Source organism: Falco punctatus, assembly GCF_963210335.1.
Source record: "Falco punctatus genome assembly, chromosome: 14".
Taxonomy (NCBI): domain Eukaryota; kingdom Metazoa; phylum Chordata; class Aves; order Falconiformes; family Falconidae; genus Falco; species Falco punctatus.
In genome coordinates this window covers 1722704-1747530 of record NC_137594.1, presented here as the reverse complement: position 1 = coordinate 1747530, position 24827 = coordinate 1722704, and the positions used below count along the sequence as shown (strand labels likewise).

Sequence of the window (24827 nt, the reverse complement as noted above, 5' to 3'; positions counted from 1 at the left end):
GGCCAGCATGGAGCACGGGGAGCGCACGGAGGCCGGGGCCTGTGCGGCGGTGGCGGCGGAGGCCGGGCCCATCTTCACGCTGGAGGAGGTGGGGAAGCGGAACTCCAGCCGCGAGGCCTGGCTGGTTATCCACGGGCGCGTCTACGATGTCACCCGCTTCCTGGAGGAGGTGAGGCCGGGCGGGGCGGGGTCCCGGCCCGTCCCCTCAGGGGCTGGCAGGGGAAGGACGGGGCCTGGGGGGGCTGAGGGGAGCGGGGCGGGCCTGGGGAGGGCGTGTGGGGCTGAGAGGGAAGGGAAGGGGAGGGGGTGGGGGGTGAGGGAGGGGAACGGGGGAGGGCGGAGGGGTGCCGTGGGGGGCAGAGACCCCGGGGCGGGGGGGGCTGCAAGGGAAGGGGGGGGGCAGTAAGGCGAAGGGGGGGTTCCTGTGGCCCTGAGGCAGCGGGGCCTCAGCCAGCCGGCGCTGCCCGAAAGAGGGGTCCGCGAGGAGGGCCGCCCGCAGGGCTCCCGCTCAGGGCAGCTCCTGGCCCTGCCACAGGTCAGGCCGGCAAAGGCCAGCTGAGTGCAAGGTTGTGCTTCTGCTCCTTTGAGTCAGCTCCTGGTTTCGTAGGAAATCTGTTCAGGCACGCTTACGTGGGAGGTGCAGCTCACCTTAAGCCACGTTACTTTGCTTCTTGTCTTGTAGGGTAAACAGTATTGGGCTAGATCAGTGGTTTAAATTTGATGTCTCTAAGGACACCCCAGAACTTAAAGGAGAAAGTAGTGGTGATTCAGTAGGTGACCACATGCGAGTGATTTGTAAGCGGTGCAGTCTGCTGTGTGATCTCCAGTTCTCTTGGATATGGGGACAAAAATTGCTTCTAGACTCTATGCTTTTGAATTCTGTTTTTGAGAAGGTTGAGAGCAGTATCGTTAGTGTTTGGAGCTGAAAACAGAGCGGGAGGAAATGTTTAAAAAATTTTCAGAGGGCTTTAATCCCAGCTTGACAAGATACCAAACTCTCTAGCATCTACAGGGTAATGTACAAAAGTTGGTCTGAATCAGCTTTAAAAGAAGAACATTTCACTGAAAATGTACATGTTGCTGCTTGTTGGTTTTGCTTGTCTAAATTAAACTCTGATTTTCCTGCAGGCATTTGTGATTAAAGCATGTCTGCTATGTAGTCATAACATATAATGATAAAGTTACCTTGGTGAAATGTATAGGTTTATCAGATAGGAGGAAAGAATGATAACTTGGCAGCTTTTTTACAGTGACCTGACAGCTGGAGGTAGTGGCTTTCTATGTAGCTTTCGGCATTTATTTATAAAGTTGGATACAAGCTGTTTTGTTCACTGGATCCAGCATCATAATGGTTGGTTCAGAATCTGACTTGTGCTTTGAGTCTTCCCCTCAACGTTTGTTCTAAGAGAGACTCTAAAGTATTTCAGTGAACGAATTAAGGAGTGTCTTCTACTACAGTGCCTTGAGCTGGCCTTTTCTGTAGTCAGTTCTGCACTGTTTATTGCTTTATAATGAAAAATTTTGCTTTCACAGGACCATAAATGGATCCTGTCTGCTTGCTCCTTTGCTCACCAGTGTCTGCTGTTGGTACTCCAGCCCTGTTTACAGGTGCATGTGTGTCAGGTGCAGAATCTGAAAGGCTGAATCTGCTGAGCAGCTGCTCTTCTTGCATCTTTGATACTTGAGAGAGACTCTTGGCACCCAGTATGCTGGAAAGAAAAGTATGTGGGACAGTGGAATGGTGCCTGGTGGAAGCATGGGAGTTTGGTGCTACAGAGCAGCAGTCACATGAAGGCTATCAGCTGATGATCAGCTGTTTTACAGGACAGCCTGCAAGTCTGGCTGAGGTGAGGGACCGGTTGCTCATTTATGACATGCATCTACAAAAGATGCATACTGTACTGTAGAGAGCTTATGATTGGGGTGGGAAGGAGAAGGCAGTTGCATTGAGTGCAACTCTTTAACTCAGGTAGCTCTGAAACGGTGGAGCTACAAGTGGGTACTCAGATTCCTGTTCCAGGGTCAGCTCACAAGTTTTCCAGAGTTTTCCAGCTGGTACGTGAGGATTTTCTGAGCAGCTGACTGCCTCCTTCTACATGCACGCCCCCTCCAATGTTTGGGCTCCCTGGCACTAGGCCAAACCTGTCATCTGTCATCTTTCAAATTCCTGAGAGAGGGCAGCGGGGTACAGATCTGTGGGCCCAGCTACCTCTGCTGATTAAATGAAATGGGCAGGGCAGCAGACACATTTTGAAGAATGCTTGTTACTCCACTAGTTTCTGAAATCTTTCATGTTTGCCTGCATCTGAAAGTCTATACAAGATCCAGGGGACATCAAAGCATCTGGCTGGAGCCAGGTTTGAAACAAACAAACAAACAGTGTTTCTTCATGCAACAGGGAGAAGACTGGTGGAACTCCTTGCCAAATCTTGTTGTAGATGCAAGAAGGTGTAGATTCAGGGGAAGACCGGGAAAAGCCATTCACTGCTGGTTTCTCAATAACAAAGTGCTGTTTGTTTAGGAAGAGCCAAAACAAGCTGGAGGTTGGGACAGTACCTGCAGAAACTGTGTGCCTTGTCTTACACTTGCATCTGTGTTCCAAATACAGTCGCTACTTACTGCTTTTCAGACTTTTCAGAGTTAGACAAATGTTTTCAAGATACTTACCTCACTGTGAATGACACTCTTTCAGAGCATGGACGCTGTGTAGTGGTCACAGTCTTCATCTCGGCGTTCTCTGTGTAAGACAGCATCTGGAACAGGACACCTTCAGTATTGTAAATGAGCACAGAAGAATGCTTCGCTTCCCCCTGCAGCAAGCCAGGTTTAGCAGTGCTCTGAATGTTACCTTGGGATGATATTTCACATTGCCCTTTCCAAGCCTTTTATCCTATTTGTGTTTCTCTGGCATGAAAAAGGTCTGCTTGGACTAGGGAAAGGAAGAAGAATAAGGCTACTGTTTTAACTGCCAGCATGGCTGACACCACGCTCTGCTATGTACACCACTCACTGACGTGGTGAAACTTGTAAACATAGATCAAGGCCTAATTTATTGGCAAAAATACACTTTATATCTGTTAGTCCGCTGTAATCAGTCGAGTGACAGGGGAACAATGTGTAGCTGATTGGAACCAGGAGTTTGTGTCTTGTTTAAAAGTTACAGTTGTCTGAAACTGTTCTGCTTTAGAGCTCTGAGTTGCTGTGGCTGCAGCTATCAGGGTTTCAGTGGGTAGTATTTCCCCTTGATCCTGTGTAGTCAGTGAAGCAGTGTCTAATTGTTGCCTTTTCTGGCCTTTGGTCACAGATTATTTGAACAGGATTGCTGAACTGCACTGGAGCATTACCTTGGAGTGATTGTGTAACCTCAAAGAAGCCTCACTGCTAAAAGATTGTCGAATTGTGCTTCATGATTCCTGCAAATGAGGTACAGCAGGTCATCCATTAGCTAGCCAACTCAAAATCTGTATGTTGTTTGAAGCGCAGATCAGTTTAAACTTCCAATTTAGTTATTTACTGTGTAATAGGAGTAACAAGACATTTACCACATAGCAAAATTCTACTGAATTATAAGAATGGAACAAAATGCAAGAGATCTGCAAAGATGGCAACTGAAATTTCATGTTTCTGAGAAACTGCAATCTCTTGTACTTCGGAAAGCCTGTAAGTGCCTGAAATGAAGTGTGATTGTTTGAAATCTGAGATAGCCTTATAGTGATAGTGTAATTTTCTCCCACGTCTAGGTAACTGGACCACCAGAATACATGTTATTACTCCTAATTGCAGTAGCCTAGAAAAGCAAGTGTAGACTATTGCTAGAGCAAAAAGAGCTGGCTGCTCAGGTAGGTGTGAATTATGAGTGAGGAAGCGGAGGAAGGCAGGTGTACCTCCCCGACAGGCTCTCTGAGGTCTCGTACTCTGGTACTGCTCACACTTAGGCCCTCACTGCACTCTTATTAAAATCTGTTGCTTTTAACTTGTGCACTTGTCTGTAATACGCTTATTTTCACCAGCATTCTTCTGATAGAGGGATGTGGTTTATCTCCATTTTTACACATGACTAGAAGAGTTTGCAGGTAAGTGTTTCTTCAGCACACCCTTTTGTCTGTTTTCTGAGTCCATCAGACGCAGCACAGCTTTGTCTTGGCATGTGCTGCTGCTTCTGACACCTGTGGCAAGCGTGACTAGAAATCTGTTTGAACCGGCTTCCAAGTGGAATAAGCCTGGGCTGTGACAGCTCTAACTCGAATCGGTCAGTTGGTTTCAAGTATAGTGTTCTTCATATTCTACTACTGGCACCTTTTCTTTAAAATTACATGGTTCTAACAGAATTTACGCTCTTTCCAGGCAAGTATATAGCTAAGGTAGGGACTGTGCTTGGAAGAGCTGGTAGTTTAAGAGCATTGTCACTGAGGTGAAAGTAAAGAGGAGGGAAGTATAAGATGGTTGCTCACACCAGAGGCAGCAATTTTTCAGATTCTTAACTCCTGCTGCACCAGCAGTGAGAAGCCAATGTTGGGTACTCTTCTTTGTCTTTTCGCATTTAATTCCTGTGGACTCTAGTGTATCTGAAACCAGAACTCTGTGAGGGAGTAGGAGGAATGTCAGAGATCTGGTTTTGCTCATGCTGACTTGCTCCAGCTTTGCAGAGATGTTTTTTAGGGAAACCTGTTCTGTGTCTTGAAACAAGCTTTGAAGGATGTGCGGTTGATGAACACCATTTGTCTAGGTGTCTGCTTGTCATTGTTTTCTGGCTGGTATGGTACTGGCACATTATTATTGCACAGTAATACTCTTCCCTTTCCTAGCTTATTTCTCTGATACTGGGGGCTAAAAATGAATGCTTTCGCATCCCTCCTCAACTTGATGATCTTGCATCTTACCTGACCCAGCAACCTAATTAGTTGTAGAGCTTAGTTGTTGCTTCTGAGCTCATTTGCAGTTTACAGTGGGTCTGTAACAGCAGTTGCCTGCCAGACGTATGCAAACGGGTATTTGGAGCTGCCTCCTGCAGTGAGTTTCAGCTTTGCGGTCTCGGAAGCCTCTGCTGTGTGCCTACAATTCTGATTTCCTGCTGCTTTTTGCTCACTCCTTATCCCTTCTAAAGGCTACACAGATAGAGCTTCTTCTGAGGTCTCCTGAATAATTACAGCCTTGCTGGCTGAATGCAGAAGATGGGCTATATGAGCTGCTAATTAGGGAGTGCGTCATGAAAGGCAAACTTTCTTTGCTCGCCATATTAGAGTGTCAGTGACATTTAAAGTGAGCTTGGAGTAACTATGGGGTTGTACAAGGCCCTGCATCTGCTCTTCTTCTCTGGACCCAGTTTGGAATTTGGAGAACTTGATTGAAAGATCGCACTGAAATGATGCTTTGAGCACTTGCTGTAGCTGTGAGTATTGCGAAGCATGAGGAAGTATTGGGTTTTCTCCCCCTGGATCTCCTGACTGCAACAAGAGCAGGCTGGCCTCTCTTCTGCACCACCTGGGCCAGGGGCTCTTGAGGTGCCTTGTGGTGGTGATGGGCTGTTGCACTTTCCCCTCCAAATGACAGGGTTCTCCCTGTAAGATTGTTTTCTCTGCCCAGTGGCATTGGTTGTATTCTTCCAGAACTGGTGCTTCAAGACTATTAATGTTGCTGTCAATGTATACTTTATTTATTGTGTATGCTGAAGGCTCAAGTGACAAGCAGGTTCCAGTTCTATTACTGTTGCTGAGGAAGACTTATGAGTACTGGCACTTGGACCCACCTTTCTTGTTGTTTGCTTTTGTCTGTTTCTGAAAACATTTTCTAGCCATTGTTTCCTCTGGAATTACTTTTAATTTACTTTTTTTCCGCAGTTTTCAACACTCTGTTTTCATGTTTTCCTGCTGGAGCTGTAGCTTTGAGAAGTTTTGTGGCAGAGTAAATGACTTCCTGTATAAATAGTCTGGGTTTACTGTTTTCTTGGGTATGACAAGGTAAGAATTGTCTGGCTGCAGTTGTGGTTGTCTAGACTAGAGAATCCTTTCAGAAATACACTATGCCAGAATGTTTTGAAGTTTTTTCTTTTGGACTGGTGTTTACAATAAAGGACAGATGTGCATGAATAGATAATTCTTTTTATTACTTGTGGATTTAGCAAGTGCATAGAAAGGCTTCAGACCCAAAGAGGTAAAGAGGAGCAAATTGTACCGTTCTTGCTTCTTTTACTTTACCATTCTTCTTGTTCTCTTGTGTATGCAAAGGCTGGATGCCACTGAAAGCCAATATCTGCTGCATGTTCCCTGTTAGTGCAGTGTTTTGTCTGCTCTTTTAGGGTGGATGATTAGGAAAGCAAGGTTGTCATCTTAAAATTCAGTTCTGATATTTTTCTATCTGAAATCAGATTTCTGGAGAGACATCCCTATGGAGTTCTTCTAGAAGGCTTAAAGTAAAGGGCCAGCTTTTCATCCCCTGGTTTCTGTGGATCTTTTCAAACATGCATATAAAGTAAGTAAAAGTTGGACAGTTCTGAGTAATGTGCATAGACAATATACAGTGTCCTACTGTTGCAGCCAAGTCTTGAGGGTGTGATCTGAGGGGCACAAAAATAATTAAAGTATGGTCTTGCTGCAGCCTGTGTTCCTGCAGCTCCCACGTGTAAAGAGAGACGCATCCAGCTCTGTAGTGAGCTCAGTCACAGCTATCCCAGCAGATAATTGGTTCCTTTTCTTTTTTGTAGGGTGGATTTCCTGCTAGGGTAGTCCCTGGTCAGACTGCCTCTGAGATCAAGTGAGCCTGAAGGTTGGTGTGGGAGAAATGGCAGCCAGACCTGTAGCCAGGCACAGGGGGAACGAGCAGAGTGGAGTCCCACTTGGTTTTACAGCTAAGGCAATCTAATAACTGACTGCTAACAAAACCGTGTCCTAGGACTGCGGACTTTGCCCTTCGTGGCTGCTGAGAAGGCTCCACGTTGATTTTGTCACATACCTGGACAATAAAGGGATTTATTCAGAATAAAGAGCTCTGGTACGAGGATTGCAGAATTGGCTGCAGTAAGTCACAGGAGTAAACAACTGGACTGTGTTTGTGTCCATACTGAGGATGTTTGGTATGAGGTGTGAGCGCCAAGTGGGAGTATTTAGACTTTTGGCAGCAAAAACAGACAAGCTGAAGGAAGAGAGGCAAGGGCAACTGTTCTGTGTCTGTGGGAAGGAAAATGATATTACAGAGAAAAACAGGTGTGTTAGTCCTTTGATGTGAAACTTTGTCTAACATCTCTTCTCCAGTTCCAGGCTTGTAGCTGTTAGAGGCATTTCAGGCAGCAGTGAGCAACTCTTGTCTTCTCAACTAGCACATTTAGTGCTTGTTGCCTGATGCTCTAGAAAACTGGGTTAGTCCCTGTGTGCGCACTGAGAAGCCTGACCACTTTATTGGTTTAACTGGATTAGCTGATAGTTTAAACTGAACTATTTGTTCACACTCACACTGTGAAGAGATTGTACTTCGCTGGCTTTGTGGTTAATGCTTTTCATTGCTGGTCTGTTCCTGGAATTATGGTATTGACGGTGCTAGAGAAGAGCCAAGCCCATCAAAGAAAACAGAGTTGCACCAGGGTTTTTGTCGGTTCTTGCTGCTTGTCTGTGACTGCCACCAACAGAAATGCCAGTGGTGTTGTGGAGCGTCCTGTGGATTTGGTACTTCTGGTGTTGCAACTTCTGAAACTCTGAAATCAGTATATGATGTCAAACAGTATAATTTTTTGTGACACTTCCCCCCACCCCCCAGGTTTTTGAGTGGTTGTACACTAGATTGGGTTCAGTATTGTTGGGACTATGCTAGTCATAGCTTCTTAAGCTACTAGAAAACGTGATGCATTTCAGCTCAGTACTTCATTCCTCATTGCACAGCTGTGTGCAGACAGAGGCCGTTAGCCAAATACTACTATTATTTTGTAGTATCTAAGAAGTAGGATACCCTTTCCTCTGCTGATGCCTGTAAAGGCAGTGTTGTCTTGTGCTTCACTAGCGGCGGAGGTGCCTCAGGAAAGCTCTTGAGAAAAATCATGAAGGAGAGGCTCCTCTGCAAGCAAGTCTGATTTGTGCAGTGAAGCCCTTGAAAAGTTGTGTGAGGATATCCTTTCTTTTGTGTATTTTCGTGCCCAACTCAGTTATGGAATCATGGGAGGGATAGTTTGGCTATGGGGGATAAAGCTGTGCTTCCCTGTGTATGTTGGGGATTTGCCTCTCCAGGAGGATTTTTATTATGTTTCCAGGCTGTGAAGCACACACTATTCTCCATGAATTCCTGAAGGAGAGAATGGACAATTGAAGAATTTATTGATGATGTTGGTTTGAGGCATCTGTGATGAAGGGAATAGGTTGGAAGGAAGGCTGCTGACACTTCTGGTACCTTTTCTATATCTAGCCCTTTGCTCACCTGAAGTCTTCTCTTCCAGCATCCAGGTGGAGAAGAGGTTTTGCTCGAACAAGCTGGTAGAGATGCCACAGAGAGCTTTGAAGATGTTGGGCATTCCACAGATGCCAGGGAAATGCTCAAGCAGTACTACATAGGGGAGATCCATCCGGTAAGGACTGGCTGGCTGTGACAGCCTCTTTCAGAGCTGGAATGAGTCTGTGTAAAAGTGTGACTCTCCTTTGTGTAACCCACTACACACATACACGAAGATGTGTCTTGTGAAATAAGTAAGTAGTTAAGGGTTTTAGGCAGTCTCTGTGTTGTCTGGGATTTCTGTTGAGGGAACAAAACCAAATTAGTTTTGTCTTTCCACCATTCAGAACAGATTTCTCACTACAATTAAATCCGGGGCACTTAAAGAAGCTAAGCTAATCGGCCCTCACCTTAGCTGGTGGTACTATAACTTTCCTTTGCCTTGTAATTTAGAGTTCAGGAGGGTGAGAAATCACAGGGGCATGGCACAAACACCAGCTTCCTGCCTGCTACAAAGGCTGTGTGCCTTTGGGTACTGAAGGATCGACTCCTTTGAAAACCAAGTCTAGGCAATTACCCCTATGATGAGGACTGTGCACACGTCCCTCATAAAGACTGCACATTTCTCTTGAAGTCAGTGCTTATCTTTTTTCTTCTTTTTTTTTCCACCTTGACAGCACGATCGTAAAAAAGAAGGTTCTAAGGTAAGCTGTTGGTGTTTTACTTTTCTGTTTTAATTTAATGCTATGGAAACAATATTATGCTCACAAAATGAATAACGGAGTTGTCACATGCCTTTTTTTTTTTTTTTTTTTTTTTTTTTTGGCACACAGACACCCCCCCACCCCCTGTGGGGGTTGTGGCTTTATGTTTACACAAACTACAGTAATGAATGAATCTTCCAAGCAAATTATACCTCTTGTTTTTGTTCTGAACCTCAGCAGTCACCTTAGTGTGAAATTGGAAGTGTTTTTTTATGCCCTCTCTCCTCTGACATCAGCAATGTTATTTCCACACCTTGAGCCACAGACCATTTTTTTGCACTACTCACGATGTTCTGACCACTGAACTGTTAGTGTTGTTACATTCAAACCAGGAGACAGGCACAGCCACCGTAGGGTTGGCTGTAAAACAAGAATTCTCTGTTAACTGCCCTGGTAATCATTGGTATTGCTTAAAACTCAGGTACTCCTGGGTTAGAACAGGGCATAGTGTTGCAAAAATGCTTTTGAAATGGATGGGGAGAGGGAAATGGTAATAAATAGAATCCCATCTGAGAGGTAAACATGTGCCTTGCAGCTGGCTTCTCTTCTGACTTGGCTTGAAGGCTCAGACCAGGCACAGCTCTGCCTTCAACAACACTTTCATTAGATGTTGTTCAAAGCAGGGCCGCTTGCAGAGCAGCAGGAATCAAGAAGGAAGCTGTCAACAGAGAGAGCGGCAACTGAAGCCCTTGGGAGCGTTTGCTTGCTGTAGTCATCCATAGAAAGAATAACTCAGGCTGGGTAAAGCCTATGCTTAGTTATAACACGGGGCCGCATGATTATGCATATATTCACCTTAAAATGTGTTTAGTTCAGCTCCGTTGCATAATCGCATACCTAAAATGTGCATAGAAATGAGTAGTAATCAAAGTAACTCCCTTGGATATGAGTTAAATATTTTTTGAAATACTTTTCTCTTCTGAGGAGGAATTCCAGAGTTGTGTACAGCTAAGGTCTTTCTCCAGTGTACAACAGCAGTTTTAAAATTATACTTTGGCCTGCTTTTAAAATAGCAGGAAGAGACAGAAGTCAGTAATGTAACAATAAATAGGAGGGACCCACAAAATAAAAAGTCATACATGTATACTCTTGTGATGCAGCTCAGAGGTAGCCCCCCACGGATAAGTGTTGGTGTTTAGCATCCACTGGATGTATTACGACAGAAAAGCAAGCACTAAGGCTCTCAAGAAATGGAGATAATTCTCTTTAGGATGGGCAGGAAAGGTGATTTTGGGTTGGTAGGCGTTGATTAAACTGGAGAGCTGCAGCAGCCACCAAGGAAGAGGCTGTAGAGCTGGTGAAAGGCAAAAGGGGAATTTCAACTGACTGGAAAAAGTATTTAAATGTGCAGCTTTATGAAAGGAGAACTATAAAGTTTGGAAACAGGTTGCATGCAAGGGAAGAGTTGAAGAGCATGCTGTGGCTGTGTGTTTCAGTGGTCAGGCAGCAGGATGGCAAATGGGGACGTGGGCAGGGGTTTAGGGAGGGGGCGACAGTGCTAGGATTATCTGTATTGGAGCGCAGGTTATCATCCATTGTGTAAAAAGGAACAGACTGCTTTCTGAGGTAATGAGCAAGATATTTTTTTTTTTTTGAGAGGGGTGCAAGTTCTAGTGTGAAGTTGATGACTGGGTGGGAGGGATTGGGTTAATGGAAAGAATGTGGAGGTGAGGACAATGGCAAACATCCCCAGAAGCACCTGCACCTGTGACAGAGGGTGTTGGGGAGAGGAGGGATGGTTTATTTTTTCTCCATGTTCGTAATCACGTGTTCAGTCTTGTAGTCTTATTAGCATGTGTTTAATATTTCTTTTTTCCCCCTGCTAACTCCCTCTTTCCTCCTTCAGAATCCAAGTATGACATCCTCAGGCCAAGCAAGGTATAGTATCTTCTTATAGTAAGAGTAAGAAATGGAGGGGTTAGGACTCCCTGTTTGTAGAACCGCGTGTTAACTCCAATAGGCAGGAAAAAAAGCCCAGGGATATCACTGCACGCTCCTTCCAGCAACAGTCCAGATGTAACTTGCCGAACTGCAGCTCACAGAGTTAGCTGCCAGGGCACGCACCTCCCTTGTTGGATGTGGAGACACAGCCGGTGGCACCAAGTCCCCTGCTCACTGGGCAGCACAGGCATCCTGGTACTGTGCAGCTCAGATTCTTGTGCGTTCGTGTTGCGTGGCTGTGGCTGCAGTCCCTTTGCACTGCAGTGTTTGTTTGCATGGTAGCTGCAGGTCTTGGGCTGACACAACACAGTCATGTGGGTTTTTTTGGAGGATCTTTACCATGAGCAGCCCCATTTAGTTGAAAATCCTTACAACCAGAACAGGGCCCTAGTCTTTTGTAGCTGATGCAGAACTTTTTTTGCTAAGGAGGCTGCGGAAGGTGAGCCTGTGGCCTCTGGTTTATGAGTGAGGAAGATTTATTGTGGGATAGCTGTAGCAATTTCCATCCTTGAGTCAACTCAGCTGTTTGTATAGCACAAATTACAGTCTGACTTTTTTAAGGAAAAAAAAAACCAACCCGCAACCCAACAACCAACAAAATAAACCCCAAATTGGGTTCTGTATGTGCCAGGCTGGAAAATTCAGCAATCCAGCAGCTGTTTTTTAAGCCACCAAGTGGCTCTTGCAGCACAGGGGCCTCAGAGGGGCCGGGCAGAGTGCTGGGTGCAGGGACTGTGGGTGCTGCCCAGCCCGGCGAGCCGAGACCCCTGCGGCTGGTCTGCTAGCAGCTGGAGACAGGCCCCAAGAGCTGCCTGGATGAAAACAGACGTGTAACAAGTGATGAACATCTTGAATGAATTATTAACTTGATACTTTCTTCTGGTTTATGTTGTGTTGTATTGTTTGTGTTGTGTTTTTGTTTTCTCTCTATAGTTTCTGGTCAACGTGGCTAATTCCCATCTTTGGAGCACTGGTCATAGGTTTAATGTATCGCTATTACATGTTGGATGGGAGAACCTCTTGAACTGACCTTGCTGGGACCTCAGAAAGCCTGAAAGAGAGGGTGTGAGAGAGAGCACATGCATGCAACACGTGGAGTTCTGCTTCCCTTAACCTTTTCTGCCTTGCTTTTAGCTTTGAGCCTGTCAAGTGATGTTGATATCCATGGGACCAAGCTAATACCAAACGCTCTCTATCCTAACTCTGGGACCCACAGACCTGTCATGCTTTCCTCTTGCGGTCATGGGGCAAGTGCAACTTCCCAGCATTCTCTTATGTGTGTGTGTGGTCCCCTTTGTGTGTGCGTGTTCGTGCGCGCGCTCTCTCTCGCTCTTGCTCTCTCTCTCACTCGCTCTCTGAAGTAAATCACAGTCAACCTTTTTTCTTTCAATGCCTTTTCGTCAAGCCAGACAACGTGAAACAGCTGCTAGTGAGCCTGTGGATTTGACTCAGTCCTTCACGTAGCATTGTCAGAAATAAACTGCAAATTGTCTACAGTCCTTTCCAGAAAAGATATCGGGAGATCTGGTTCCACAGTAACTTTCCCAGTGCATGCAGGCAACACTAATTGGAGCAGCCAGAAATTGTTAGCTTTGCTACCTCTTTCTGTACATGTCTGTTTTTAACGGTTAAACAAATATAAGTATTTTAAAAGCGATTCTGTTCATTTTGTAATATTTGTACTTGTCCCTTTAAAAATGTATATTCTGTGAAACAATTTATACCTTGGATTCTGGTTTGTTTTGGGTGCTTTTGTGGTGCGTGCGGCAATGCCAGAAATGGGAACTGACATGCGGCTTCTCAAAATGCAGTTTTTTCTTTCTGCCTGAGGTCTTGATCCAACACATATATTGGAAACAACTCATTCTTACTGTGAATGTGCACCAGATGGGGACGGACGCACACACAAATAAATCCAGTTTCTTCTCTCTAAGTGAAAAGGGAAAAGAAATCCATTTGGGATTTGTGCATAATGCTGGTTTTGTCTTGGAAATAGAGGAGAGTATTCCTCTCTTCTGTTTTTGTGTATTGTGTGGTTGGTCTCCAACAGAGCGGAGACAATGTAAGGTATGCTTCGAGCACCGAGGCATGAATCTTTCCAGCACATTGGTCTCTGGCTTCGGGATCTGCTAAATAGAGGGGACTCGTGTTCTGGTGTCCGATGCCCTTCAGCAGTTCTTGAATGGCAACAAAAAGGGAAGCGATACGCTGTAGGTTGTTGGTTTTCTTCTCTTTTTTCATGAAACTACTCTGTTCCCTGGAGGGTCACGTAGAAGAATGTCTTAGATGTGAAATTACAGTCTGCCTTTTTAAAGACGAAGGCCAAGGAACTGCGTAGTCACTGGGAAGGGAGAGCACTGCTGGCGCTGCGTTACTCCCTCTACTCCTCCAGTGGGCCCAGGCCCCTCGCCGCTGGCAGCGGCATCTCCTATTTCAGCCCGTGGTGTTTTAGCAGAGGTGCAACAGAAGTCCCTGTAGAGGTCTGTCTTCCCGCAGGACTTTTCTTCACTGCCATCGATTGTTTTCTCTCTTGCGGTGAGTTATCTGGCCAGGGTAGCCTGAAGTTCGCCATAGCTGAAGCAGCATTTGGCTATCCTATTGCAAGCTGTGTTTGTCCCTCGTCCTGCCCTGGCTGCTTTGGTGGTCTAGTTTCTGTTTAATCTGCCCTAAGAAGAGTTTAGTAGAGGAGTATAAATCTGGCTTTTCCTGGGTTCAGTAGGAAAGACATGGGAAATGCTCTTTAGCTACATTTGAAAGGATAAAGGTGACAGGCCATGCAGTCATTCATTAACATGAGTCTTAAACTTGGAAATGGGTTGGTCAATATAAGTTTATGGAAAACAGATCTTATCAGTTCGAAATGATACTTTTATATTCCAGATTAGTCGCAAGTACACTGATATGCTGCCGATACACTGATGTGCTGCTGAGGCTTCTGTAAGGCATTTGAGTTGGTGCTGCAAGGTATATTGCCTGATTTAACAAAACCAATACAAAAATCCACAAGGACAAACTGAAAACAGAAAGATTTGATTTTACCGGTGCAAGGGCAATAGCTGGTGAACGTGTTTCAGATTCACCCCAAAGAACAATCTGTGCTGGTTTAAGACTTAGCAGTGACCTAGAAGGAGACAGATGCTCCATGGAAAACCTGGCACTGTCACTGCAGTGGATGAATGCTGTGACTATGCCTTTGGCTGGCAAAAATCCAGAGAAATGCCATGTAAGTGATTAAAAGCTTGGAAACTGTTATTTATGGTGAGAGACTTGGGCCCAACCTAGCTTATCAAAGGGAGGGTTACAAAACTAGTAGCATGGAGGTGCTTGCACATCGAATAGAAACTATCAAAGGGCTTTTTGATCTGGAGGACAGTGGTCTAAAAAAGAGCACCAGTTAGAGCCAGAGCAGTTCAAACTGGAAATAGGTGCCTTTTCACATTTATCACCACGTCATGAACAATGCACGCAGTTTAGTGAGGCTTATAGTGGATTCTCTATCAATGGAAATTTTTGGAGCTGGAAGGCACGTGGTGGCTAGAGCATCATCTTACCGAGCCGGGTTAGTTCAGGGAAGTGTCGGGCCCTCTACAAAAGTCAGCTGGCTTGATTCCAGGAGCATCAGCTTAGCTCAAGGAATATGGCTTGGTGTATTGATGCCTGGTGTGATGGTGGAAATGTGTCTGTTTTCTCTGTAGGCATCACTTTTATCTGAATTTTGACATACTTTATTTATTTTTAAATACCGTTTTCCTGGCGCTGTATGTTCAGTTGCATGTTGGCTGCTCTAAATAACTTTGCCATCGTCAGAGCTTGTCCCTTTGCTGTTTACCTTTGGGAAAACAGCCTGTCAATTCTCATTTGTTACAGAGCTTTTTTGTAGTTGCTGCTGTTTCTTTTTAACCAATTAACTGCCGGGGGGAGAGCTTCACTCTTGTTCCAGGGCTGCTTAGAGCTCTTAAGAGCCTTGTCTGATGCCTCGTGGAAGCCCAAGTAGTCTCTGCTGAACAGCTGTCCCTTTTCTGCGCGAGGGCTGGCTCCCTCAAAGATCTCTATCGAGATGCTTGAGGTGCATGTACAGAAGCCGCATCGAGGGCTTCCCGCTTCTCCGTTACAAGCTTGGGACAGCGTCAACGCGCCCAGCATCGGCATCAGTTTTACTGGTCTGTCATCCTGCAGCTCCTTCCCGCAGCAATGCCCGTGGGAGCTGAGGCTGGTTTGAAGGACAAGCCGGTATGTGACGGAGGCAGCTGGTGTGAGCCCAGAGCTCTCCTGGTGCTGAGCTCCCCTGCCCAGGGCTTCCTCCAGTGAGGTGGTGGGGGCCGGCCTGCCTCTCCTCATTCCTTTCTTCTTCTGGCTTGCTGAATGGTGGGTCCCACAGGTGTGAAACTGCTCAGGCAACAAAGGAGGTATTAACAATGTTTGTTTACCCGTTTTATTCGAGGCTTAAAAAAGACAATTCCAATTCTTTGTCTTTAAAGCTGAACTTCTCACACAGTGAACACTTGTTGCCAGGTCCCACACACAATGCAGGCACTGTCTCAGCTTTTACCCTGTGAGAAAACTGTCTCGGTGAAATTGAAGCTGGGTGTGAGTGCTTTGCTTCCTTCAGGTGCTTTGGGGAAGGTGGTGAGTGAAGAACTGTAAACATGAGCATGGAGGGAGCTTCCATGGTGACTGTAACTGTATGATGGCTGCCTCAGGAACACCGGCAGAACTGTGCTGGTCTCTTCTGCCTCTCCTCTAGCCCAAATTCCTTGACAAAGCAGAACATAACTGTTAATTGGGTTGTTGGTTTGCGGAGGATGGGTAGAAGAGCTGGGTGCCTTCCTGGTTTTGATGAAATTGGGTGATAAAGGGAAGGAGTAGGGCAGAAACGAGATGCAGAGTGTTCTGTGGTGCTTCTGGGAGCCTTGGCTGCTGCCCCAGGGGGGGGATGCAGGCTGGGGGGCCCTTGGGTGATGCTCTGTTCTGAGCCAGGAGTGCCCCTGAAATGCCCTTTCTTGTACCTGGAGACCCTCTGCCCAGCAGGATGTGCTCGGTTGTGTATTTGCCGTGTTCAGTAAAGGTGTACAACAAGCAAGTGCACGATTGTGTCTTTCAACAGGTACAAAATGTTTAGTGACTCTGTCCCCCTGTAGACGCGCTGCCTGACTGCTGGCCTGGGTGGTGCCTGTTCTACGGGGCTTCAATATCCCGCGTTTGTTCTGTTTTATAAACCTGACAAGCTCCCATCACCTGTATTTGTGGCACAGGATCTCTACTGCACCGCGATGGGAATTATAGTGAGACAAAAGGATTTAGGGGGGTGGCGTTCAGCAGCTGCTTGCTGTTTCCCAGAACAATCCTCACATTCCACTGGGGTCTATGTGGGGGAAACGGGTATCAATGATGCGGTGGCAGCATGAGGCGGCCGAAGTGGGAAGCTGAGTTTAGAGAATTGATCTGTGTAGATGTAGTGCAGTTTGAGCAGGAAAATTATGGTCATGATAATTGTTCTGCTTAAAAACTAAATATTAGTTAAAGCTCTGAAAGTGGTGAGCGATGGCAGGCACAGGACTCGTCTTCCTGCCAGTAGAGGAAGAATCTTTCAGTTGGCATCAGTTAAAGCTGAGCCGGTGCCACAGACGATCTGCAGAGCAGTGTAACCAAGCAATACAGTTGTTCTTGCCTGTGTCAGGAAAGCAGCAGTTTGTGGATAAGCACCCTGCAAGCAACGCAACTCATTTTTGGGGGGTGAATGGGGTTTTCTACAGGATTCAGTCCATAGTGATCTAAGCGTGGATCGTTATTAAGCATTATGCAATCATTCTCCTGTTCCCCAATTGCTTATTTGTAATGAAGATCTCCGTGACCAGCTGATGCATTTACGTTGCGAAGTGCCGTCTTGCTTTTCCAGTTTTGAGAACACCTGCCCTCAGATCCACGGTTGCTGATGCTGTACGATATTTCCCACTGTAACTGTAATGGGACTTTTAATAGTTGCAGCAGGGGAGCTGTGAGGGCTCCCTACGTAATCCTGATAAATTCCAGTTACTTCTCAGGAAGTGCAATGAGCAAGCGGCAAAGAAGCTATGGAAGCAAGTTTTGTCAGATGCTAAGCTGTAAGGCGTGTGCCCGTGGCGGCAGTGCCGTCTCTGGCCTTCTGGACGAGCGTTGGCAGCGGAGCATTGCCTTGTGCCTCCAGGCAGGAGCACAGACCCTTCACCGCAAGAAGAGGGTTGTTTTCAATGGAAAGATGAAATGGAGACCACAAAATACATCTCTTACTTACGTATATACTTATAAAAGAATATAGCATCCCACTCCCACAGCTGCAAGCAGAATCTGGCTCTTAAAAATTTGCCTGATTGTGGCTCTCACAGTAGCTGCGGCAGCCGCAGGGAAGTGGGACCTGGCCAGATCATCCCAGGAGGGAGCAAGAGATCAGCAAGGCAGGTAACCGGCAGCCGGTGACTGGGTAAAAGGGCAAGAAAAAGCCAGTGGGAACGGTCTGCTTTGGCCCTGGATTTTAGCTGAAATAATGTAGGGTAGAAAGACCGTTAACTGAGCTGGAAGGGGGTGGGTGGGGAGGGGGCACCTTGTTATGGTGCTGGATAATGCATGAAACCCACTGTACATCCCTCACGATGGTCCTGGGTATTTATTAAACCTGTTCTGTGGTCTGGGAAGCAGGTGCTGGGACATCCTTGGTGTGTGTGTAGGAAAGGAAAAACCGATTCGCAATGTGAAGGAAGGTTGTGAATTGTTTTCTTGGCAAGCGCTATTTTACTGTAAACTTTATTTATCTTTGATCTAAAGATATTGGAACAAAAATTCACAGAAATAAAGAGAAAGCTTCTGAACTACTTCTGAATCTGCTTCCAAGTACCACGGGGTCAATACTGAGCACAGTCTTGCTTCTTCAAGCACCGAGGACAATTTGCAGCATGTCTGAGGCAGAGATAAGAAAAAAATTAGGGGAGTCCGAATGCTGTGGTGCCCCTTGGCAGTGCCGCACCTCAGCCTTGGCTCTGCGTTCAGTTGGACGCCTCACTTTGCTGGTGACGGGAGCACTGAGATCAGGGAGAGGGAGGAGTGTCACCCCAGCGCCTGTGACTGAGGAGGGGGTGACATGATGATGGGCGTGTTGGTCCGTCTGCACCATCCTGTCTTGGTGTCTTCCTAATGAAGCAGCTATTTCTTACATTCTAATTGCTCCTGATCAATAATTCTCCAATTAGCACTGTGTTTATTTTCTGCTCCAAAGATTATTTTTACATTAAGGAGTATTTTTTGATACTTCCTTGAAAGGAGCATCAGCGGGGGAAGCAAGCACTTTAAAACCCCACAAAGGCTGTGTCCATTCCAGCTCTGTCCTCCCAGCTCTGTCCCCAGCAGCTGCTGCCGCACCGGGTGTCAGGGCCAGAGCTGCCTCTGCCATTAACAGTGCCGTTCCCCCCCCTCTCTTCATACTCATGGGCAGGATCTTTTTTCCGTTCTCTACTGATCTGAAGCATATTTAGCATAAATACCATCCGGTGCTGGTTTCCAAGCTGTAGCCAGAGCTCCAGAGAGAAGAAGAATTCACATCGGCTGGCTTTGTTTCCAGCCCAAACGGGGAATTGGGGCAGGGAGAAAGAGGAGAGAAAACACAAGTGCGATTCGTGTTCTCGGAGAGGGGCAGGATCATTCTTGCTGCCCAACAGGATGGGCACTGCGGAGATCCCAGACGCTACCAGCACAGCAGCAGCAGCTCCACAACTGTGAAAGACTCATGCCACAGCAGAGACAGGTCATCCTGCGGCTGAAGGCTGTTTCAATACTTGAAACAGTTGCAGGTGGCACGAGAACGTTCTCCTTAGGGTCCAGACCCAAGCCAAGTGCCTCTGCCCAACTGAGATGAGCTGCATTTGTGTCTGCAGCCAGCTTCTGCTGCCCAGTGGTGCTGCAGCCACCAAGGAGTTATCCTGGGCTTCCCGAGGCAGGCATGCCTCAGCAGGATGCAGAGGGGTGGGAATGCCACTGGCAGGCAGAGCTCTGGAGTGGCCGTGCCTCCCCAGGACTAATGCACACCTGAAACCGGGGGAAGTGTCCCTGGGACTGGCCAAAGTCACAAGAGCAAAGAGCGAGCTGTGACCACCTCTCGCAACTGCTCCCACGAAAGCGCGCAGGTCCCACCCGGCTGTGCCAGAAGGCAGTTGGCTTCTGGAGGGCTTTTGGCTGTGAAAAGCTTGGCAGAGTCCTGGGGAGGGCAGAGCACAAATGACAACACAGAATGAGCGTAAAAGTGTAGAACATAGGATGACACGCTTGGAGACAATGCTCTTGGGCACTCTGAGAGCCCCGTGCTGTTGCTGGAGAGGGGGAAGCGATGGGCAAAGGCCAGATTTGAAGAAAGAATAGATGATCTGCTCTTCAGGAGGAGTCCCACATAATTAGTCTTTTTAATGACTAAATACAGTTAGTCCAGGGTGCAGCGTGGAGCAGTGCCTAACAGTGGGACTCGGGGAGATAACCGTACTGAGACAGGTCAGCAAAACACAAGTACAAGGTTTGTTGGAGTCCAATTGGAGCCATAAACGCCTCCTGTGGACCCCAGCATCTGAGAAAGCCGTGTGGAGCACGCAGCAGAGGTGCTGCCAGGGAAGGTGGGACTGTATCTCCTTATCTTACAGTTTTGAAATCCAGCTTGAGTTACAAGAGATGTTGAAGGGGGCAGAGAAGTAAAAAGATGAGGCGTGGGAGGGTGAACAGAAAGACTTCGCCAGCCAGAGTGTAGCAGGATGTTCAGGACACAGCACGTGTCCAGCATTGACACACTGACCTTGGATGCAGATTTATGTGAAGGCAGTAAAAGATGCCATGAAGCAGCCCATTAATTGTGCCATGTCTCAGATTGCCAGCGGATAGTAGTGGGAAGGACTTGCAGGGTTTTTTTTTTATTTATGTTTCTACTTCTTCTGGACATGCACTTTCATGGAATCACCGAGGACTTTTTAGGCTGCCTGGAGGAGCCCAGCACCAAACAGTTGCTGGTACCTATCACCCAGGGAAAGAAAAGCTGCTTACACTTCCCAAGACAGAGAAAATTTTCGTGTGACCAGGATGAACCTGATAAAGCAAGGCAAGAGAGAGAGGTTTGCCTTTACCACCGAATCTCAGTCAGGACCTTAGAATCCAGCCCAAGATCTGGGTGAGGTTTAAGCTACAAGAGCGACTACAGTGTTCAATCAACTCTTTCCCCTGGGTGTTCTCACCAGCCCCAGGTCACACACTTCACATCACACTGTATTGCTGTGTTGACAGCAAATGAAACCTGCCTTGTATTCCCTGTCTTTGGAATTTGAAAATTTTGGGAAAATTTGGGGACAGCGTAGGAGGGATCCATACCAGCTACTTGTGAGGGTGGCTGAAGATCACGCAGTGTCCAGCACAGCCCAGCTGTGTGGTACCAAACCCCAAAAATCGGTGTGGGACTGAGTCCTCTGGCCCCATGGCTGGTGCTGGCTTCTAGGTCTTGATCACAAATAAAACTGGCAGCTGGAGAGGCTTATGTGCTAAAGGAGGTTGTAGATGAATGACCACTGAGCTTGTTGTGCATTTTTCTTTATGATTTTTGAACATTTTGTGCCTTTCGCTTTGGATAAACATCCAACTTCAATGCCAGCTCTAGGCAGGTTTGCTGGGGGATTCTCTGTACGAGCTCTGCAGATCCTTTTCCAGCGTCAGTTTGGCTGATGGGCAAAACCTTTAATGTTCCGAAAGGGCAAACTCCAGCTGGTGCCTGTGGTGGAAACAGCAAGCAGGATCTGAACTGTGGAAGTTACACAAACAGTGGAAGTTGAAATAACACGGTAAAGGAAATCTGCGCCCCGTTCAGGAGCAGGAGGGATTGCAGCTGGGGGTGGTATGCAGCTGGGTTTTTCCAGTCTCTGCAGCAGGGACTTAGAAAATGGGCTCCGCTGGGGATTCTGCCCCTGGATTCCGGGGTCAGGGAACTGCCGATTCCCAAAGCCTGGGACAGGCTCCTGGGGCGGAATCCTCGTCTGTGTCTGCTCTTTTTCATGCATTTTTCCCTGGAGCATGCACTGCTGGCTGCGGCTCAGCAGGCAGAGGGGGACCCTTGTCTGGCTCCGGCCAGGGATCTGAATGAGCTGAGGAGCAGCATCGTGTCGCCAGGGACGTGGCTGAGATGACACCTCCATCAGTTTGGTCCCGCTCACGTCTGTGAAATGCAGCGACATCATGTTCTGGATGTGTATTGATTTTGCAATTATAATATATGGAATAAATGTCCTAAAATACACAAAAATCCTAACCAATTAACTGCCAGACGCTGGAACAGGAGACTTCCCATTAAAAGCTATGTGTTCTGTGTAATTAAGGTATTTTCTCTTTTTATAATGAAGTTCCTCTCCCTGCATATGCAGTTGCATAGAAGCAGGTGTGAGGGGGAAGGAGTCTAAACCAGGATCGTGGGGACAAATTAGCAGGTGCATGTGTAATATTGCTAACCCCATTTGCAATTTCGAAGCCTATGTAGGTGTTTTATTTTCTAACTGTGTTAGAAAGACTGTCAGAAAATAATTAGGCTCTGTCAACAGTTCCCCTATTCCCAGATTACTGCTTCCTGACTCATTAGAGCTGCTGAGGTTGGCAGGAAACTTGTTTTACAGTAATTTCTGTTAGCAGTGTCCCTGGAGAAGAGACAACACCGAGCGTGTGACACCGGCATTGACTTCATCCTCGTGATGGAGGCACAGGGCGGCTGGGAGCTGTCAGGATCGCCACGTGGCGGTTGCTGCTGGCATGAGATGCCGGCATCTCCATATCCCAGTGCTGGAGATGGGGAACAGGGCAGCTGGGGGTCCCCGGCTCGGCAAGGTTCAGTTTTAAGGAGCAGGGGCTGGTAAGCGTGATTTGCTGGTTTCCTGAATATTTGGCTGGTTCATGAGGGCTTTAAAAAGAGAAAACAGAGGGACCACTTAACCCCCATTAAAGAAATGGGTCTTCCCATTCAACCCCAGGAATAAAGCCACAGCAGCATCCCCGTCATTGCCTCCGACAGCGAGAGCACCAACTGCGGTGAGGGAACACAAGCTGGCTGTGTCAGGAGGCACCTACTCTCCTGCGGCAGGGCAAGCATCTGGCCTGGGCTCGGCTTGGGCTTCGCGGCTGTCCGAGCACGTCCTGGGGCAGGAGTTTGTCCCCCACAGCTCTCTGTGCCTTATTTCCCCCATCCCATGAGTACTGAGGTCATTGGGCAAAGCTCAGTATTCAAGCTGTAATAATACTAAGACAGCTGTGTAGTCGATGCTGTTAGAGGGTATTTCTAAAGCTGCAGTGTTTACCCTTTTGTGTTTATATTTAATTGTAGAAAATATGTGTCAGTTCCTACAACACAACTCAGTAACTTTTTTCCTCTTAAAAAATGTATCTATTTTATATTTAGATCAGCTTAACACTGCGTAAGGGGTATTGTTACCACTAGAATACTCAATGTATTGGGCTTTTCCCTTGTGTTTCGTGAAATATTTCTGAAAGGACTTTTCAAAGGCCGTGATCAGTGGGCTAACAGAAGAGGACAACACAGAAGGAAGGTTAGTGCTGATGAACAGCAACACAAATTGTTTGTACAGAAGAGGATCAGAATGCCATTCACTGATCCCAAACACTGGCGCCCTGGAAGTGACATGCAACTCCGTAGCAAAGGGTCACGAGCTTAAAGACTGGTGAGATTTTCTATGATAAATTATTGCCCTGTTAGTTGGAACCAGCAAAGGAGGAAACAAAGTACCTGGGACTAGTCCATACGTACGAGTTTTGTGTCATTATTGTCCTTTCATTTATGCTCATTCTCTTCCTCCCAGGTGTTCATGGAGAGTCACTCACTGGGATACATTAAATAAAAGAGTGTTTGTCTTCCACTTGTGAACTAGGCTCTGATTTCCCTTGTAGTCACCTCCTGCAGCTGCTCCAGCTGGAATTAAGCTTTTGTGACAATAACCACACACAAAACATCCCAGACAAAGGTTTCCTAGAGCCCTAGAGTCTGGAATACCTCATTCTCCATTGGTGTGGGAGATGGATAAATCTCCATTGCCGCATCCCACTCAGGCCATCTAACAAACCCCCTGCTACAGCCACCTTGGGAGCTCCAGTTGTTTCCTCCTTTGCTGGTTCCAACTAACAGGGCAATAATTTATCATAGAAAATCTCACCAGGGATTAGGAGAAAATCTCACCAGGAGGCTGGGGATTAGGAGAGTCTCTAGTCATCATAGGGCAGAACGGTGGGACCCCGTTGGTGGGAGCACAGGAGAGCAAACCGAAAGGCACAGCAACGTATTTAACACCAGAGTTAACAATGGGTTATTTGTGAAAGGAGGATTGACCCTAAAGACCTCCAAGGTCTTCTGCAGCGCTGGACTCTGCCCCTCTGCAGCCAGGGAAGGCAGAGCCTGGGCCAGGGCTGGCACCGGCCGCCGGGCACTGAGCTCCTGCGCCGGGAGGGCAGTGAGCCTGGGGTGGACGGGTCCTGTAGAGCACTGGGCAGAGCAGATTTGCCGTGTCTTTTGAACACCTTAGCACAATGCTTCAGGCCATCTTCATCAATCAAGCAAAAGAAGGCGTTGCTTGGTCTGAATATTAGCAGGGTACGTCCTCTGTCTGTAACAGACAGTTCTTGTTCTTGGGTGCTAAGGAGGTGAGAGTTGGTCCAGTAAAAACAAGTTTATCTTGCTTCAGTTGAAAGCTTTATTAATTGAACCAATCTTTTAAAGATACTTGGAAATTGGGAACAACTACTGAGGGGCTTATGATATTTAGCAAAAGGATTTTTTTCTACCTGCTCCTCACCTGCAGGCTGTAAGGAGTAAGCTCTCAGCTTGCACAGTGCTGTCACCTGTAACACAGCAGCACGGAAACATCATCCGCATTATTCAGGCTCCCCATCCTTCAGCTGTAACTACACAGAGTTCATCGTGGAAGGGACAAAGTTGGGACAAGCGTGCTTGACTTCTAGCCACCAATTTACTAATAACATCCCAACGTAAATTTCTAATGATTTTCCACATACTGCACCATCACGCTCTAATGCTCATCTTGCCTGGGTGGTGCTAGCAGGGGTGCAGAGTTAGGGAGTAATTTACTGCCTGAAGAAACAGCAGGTTTGTGGGTCCTGCTTGCATAAAGGTAATTGTGCTCGGGGACGGGGAGTTCCATGGCATTGCTCCAAGGTCCTTTTCATCCCTCTGGAAAGGCCACCCCAGTTCCCTCTGCGGTGCCTGGCCCTCCTGTGGGGAGCTGAGGCAGCCGTGTCCCTGCCTGTGCTACAGCTCATCCAGGGCACTTCACACAGAGACACTTCTCCGGGGTTTTGGAGATCCCCTGCTTGTCCCCTGGCCGAGCGGCAGGTCCTTGCCACCAGCCCCTTCTCCCATCCCGGTGGTGTCTGTGATCCCACTGGGTCACAGCCTCTGTGAAGGATGTGGGAGATTTCTGTTGTGCAAGAACAGCTGCATGAACCGGACTGGTGACTCCTTGGCACTGCTTGTCCAAGTTAAACGTTTTGACCCTTCTGTCTGTCATCCTCACTAAAAATTAACTCCCTACAGAATGGAACCATTGCCAAGAAAACTTTTGTGTCACCAGCCGGCGGCTGGAGAAGAGCCCAGCAGCGCTGCAGAAGCAGTGGTGCTGCAATCCTGCCTGGCCTGGGCGAGCAGGGCCGGGT

The 24827-nt window shown here is 47.1% G+C and overlaps 1 protein-coding gene and 1 long non-coding RNA gene across 4 annotated transcripts; both read left to right on the top strand.

Moving 5' to 3' along the window:
• Positions 1–7: 7 nt before the first annotated feature.
• On the top strand, positions 8–12771 carry CYB5B (cytochrome b5 type B; the record flags this gene model as incomplete). The annotated part of the gene is made up of 5 exons (XM_080365180.1): positions 8–169; positions 8417–8545; positions 9087–9113; positions 11020–11051; positions 12048–12771. The coding sequence occupies 5 exons, from the start codon at positions 8–10 to the stop codon at positions 12136–12138; spliced, it is 441 nt and encodes a 146-aa protein (XP_080221306.1). The 3' UTR covers positions 12139–12771.
• Positions 781–8410, top strand: LOC308053660. Of its 3 annotated transcripts, none has more exons than XR_013923751.1 (3): positions 781–3424; positions 3550–3660; positions 3741–8410. It is a non-coding gene; the product is annotated as an uncharacterized lncRNA (long non-coding RNA). The 3 variants fall into 3 exon arrangements; XR_013923752.1 differs by having other exon boundaries at positions 3550–5957; positions 6365–8410; XR_013923753.1 differs by having other exon boundaries at positions 3550–6468; positions 6889–8410.
• Positions 12772–24827: the final 12056 nt, after the last annotated feature.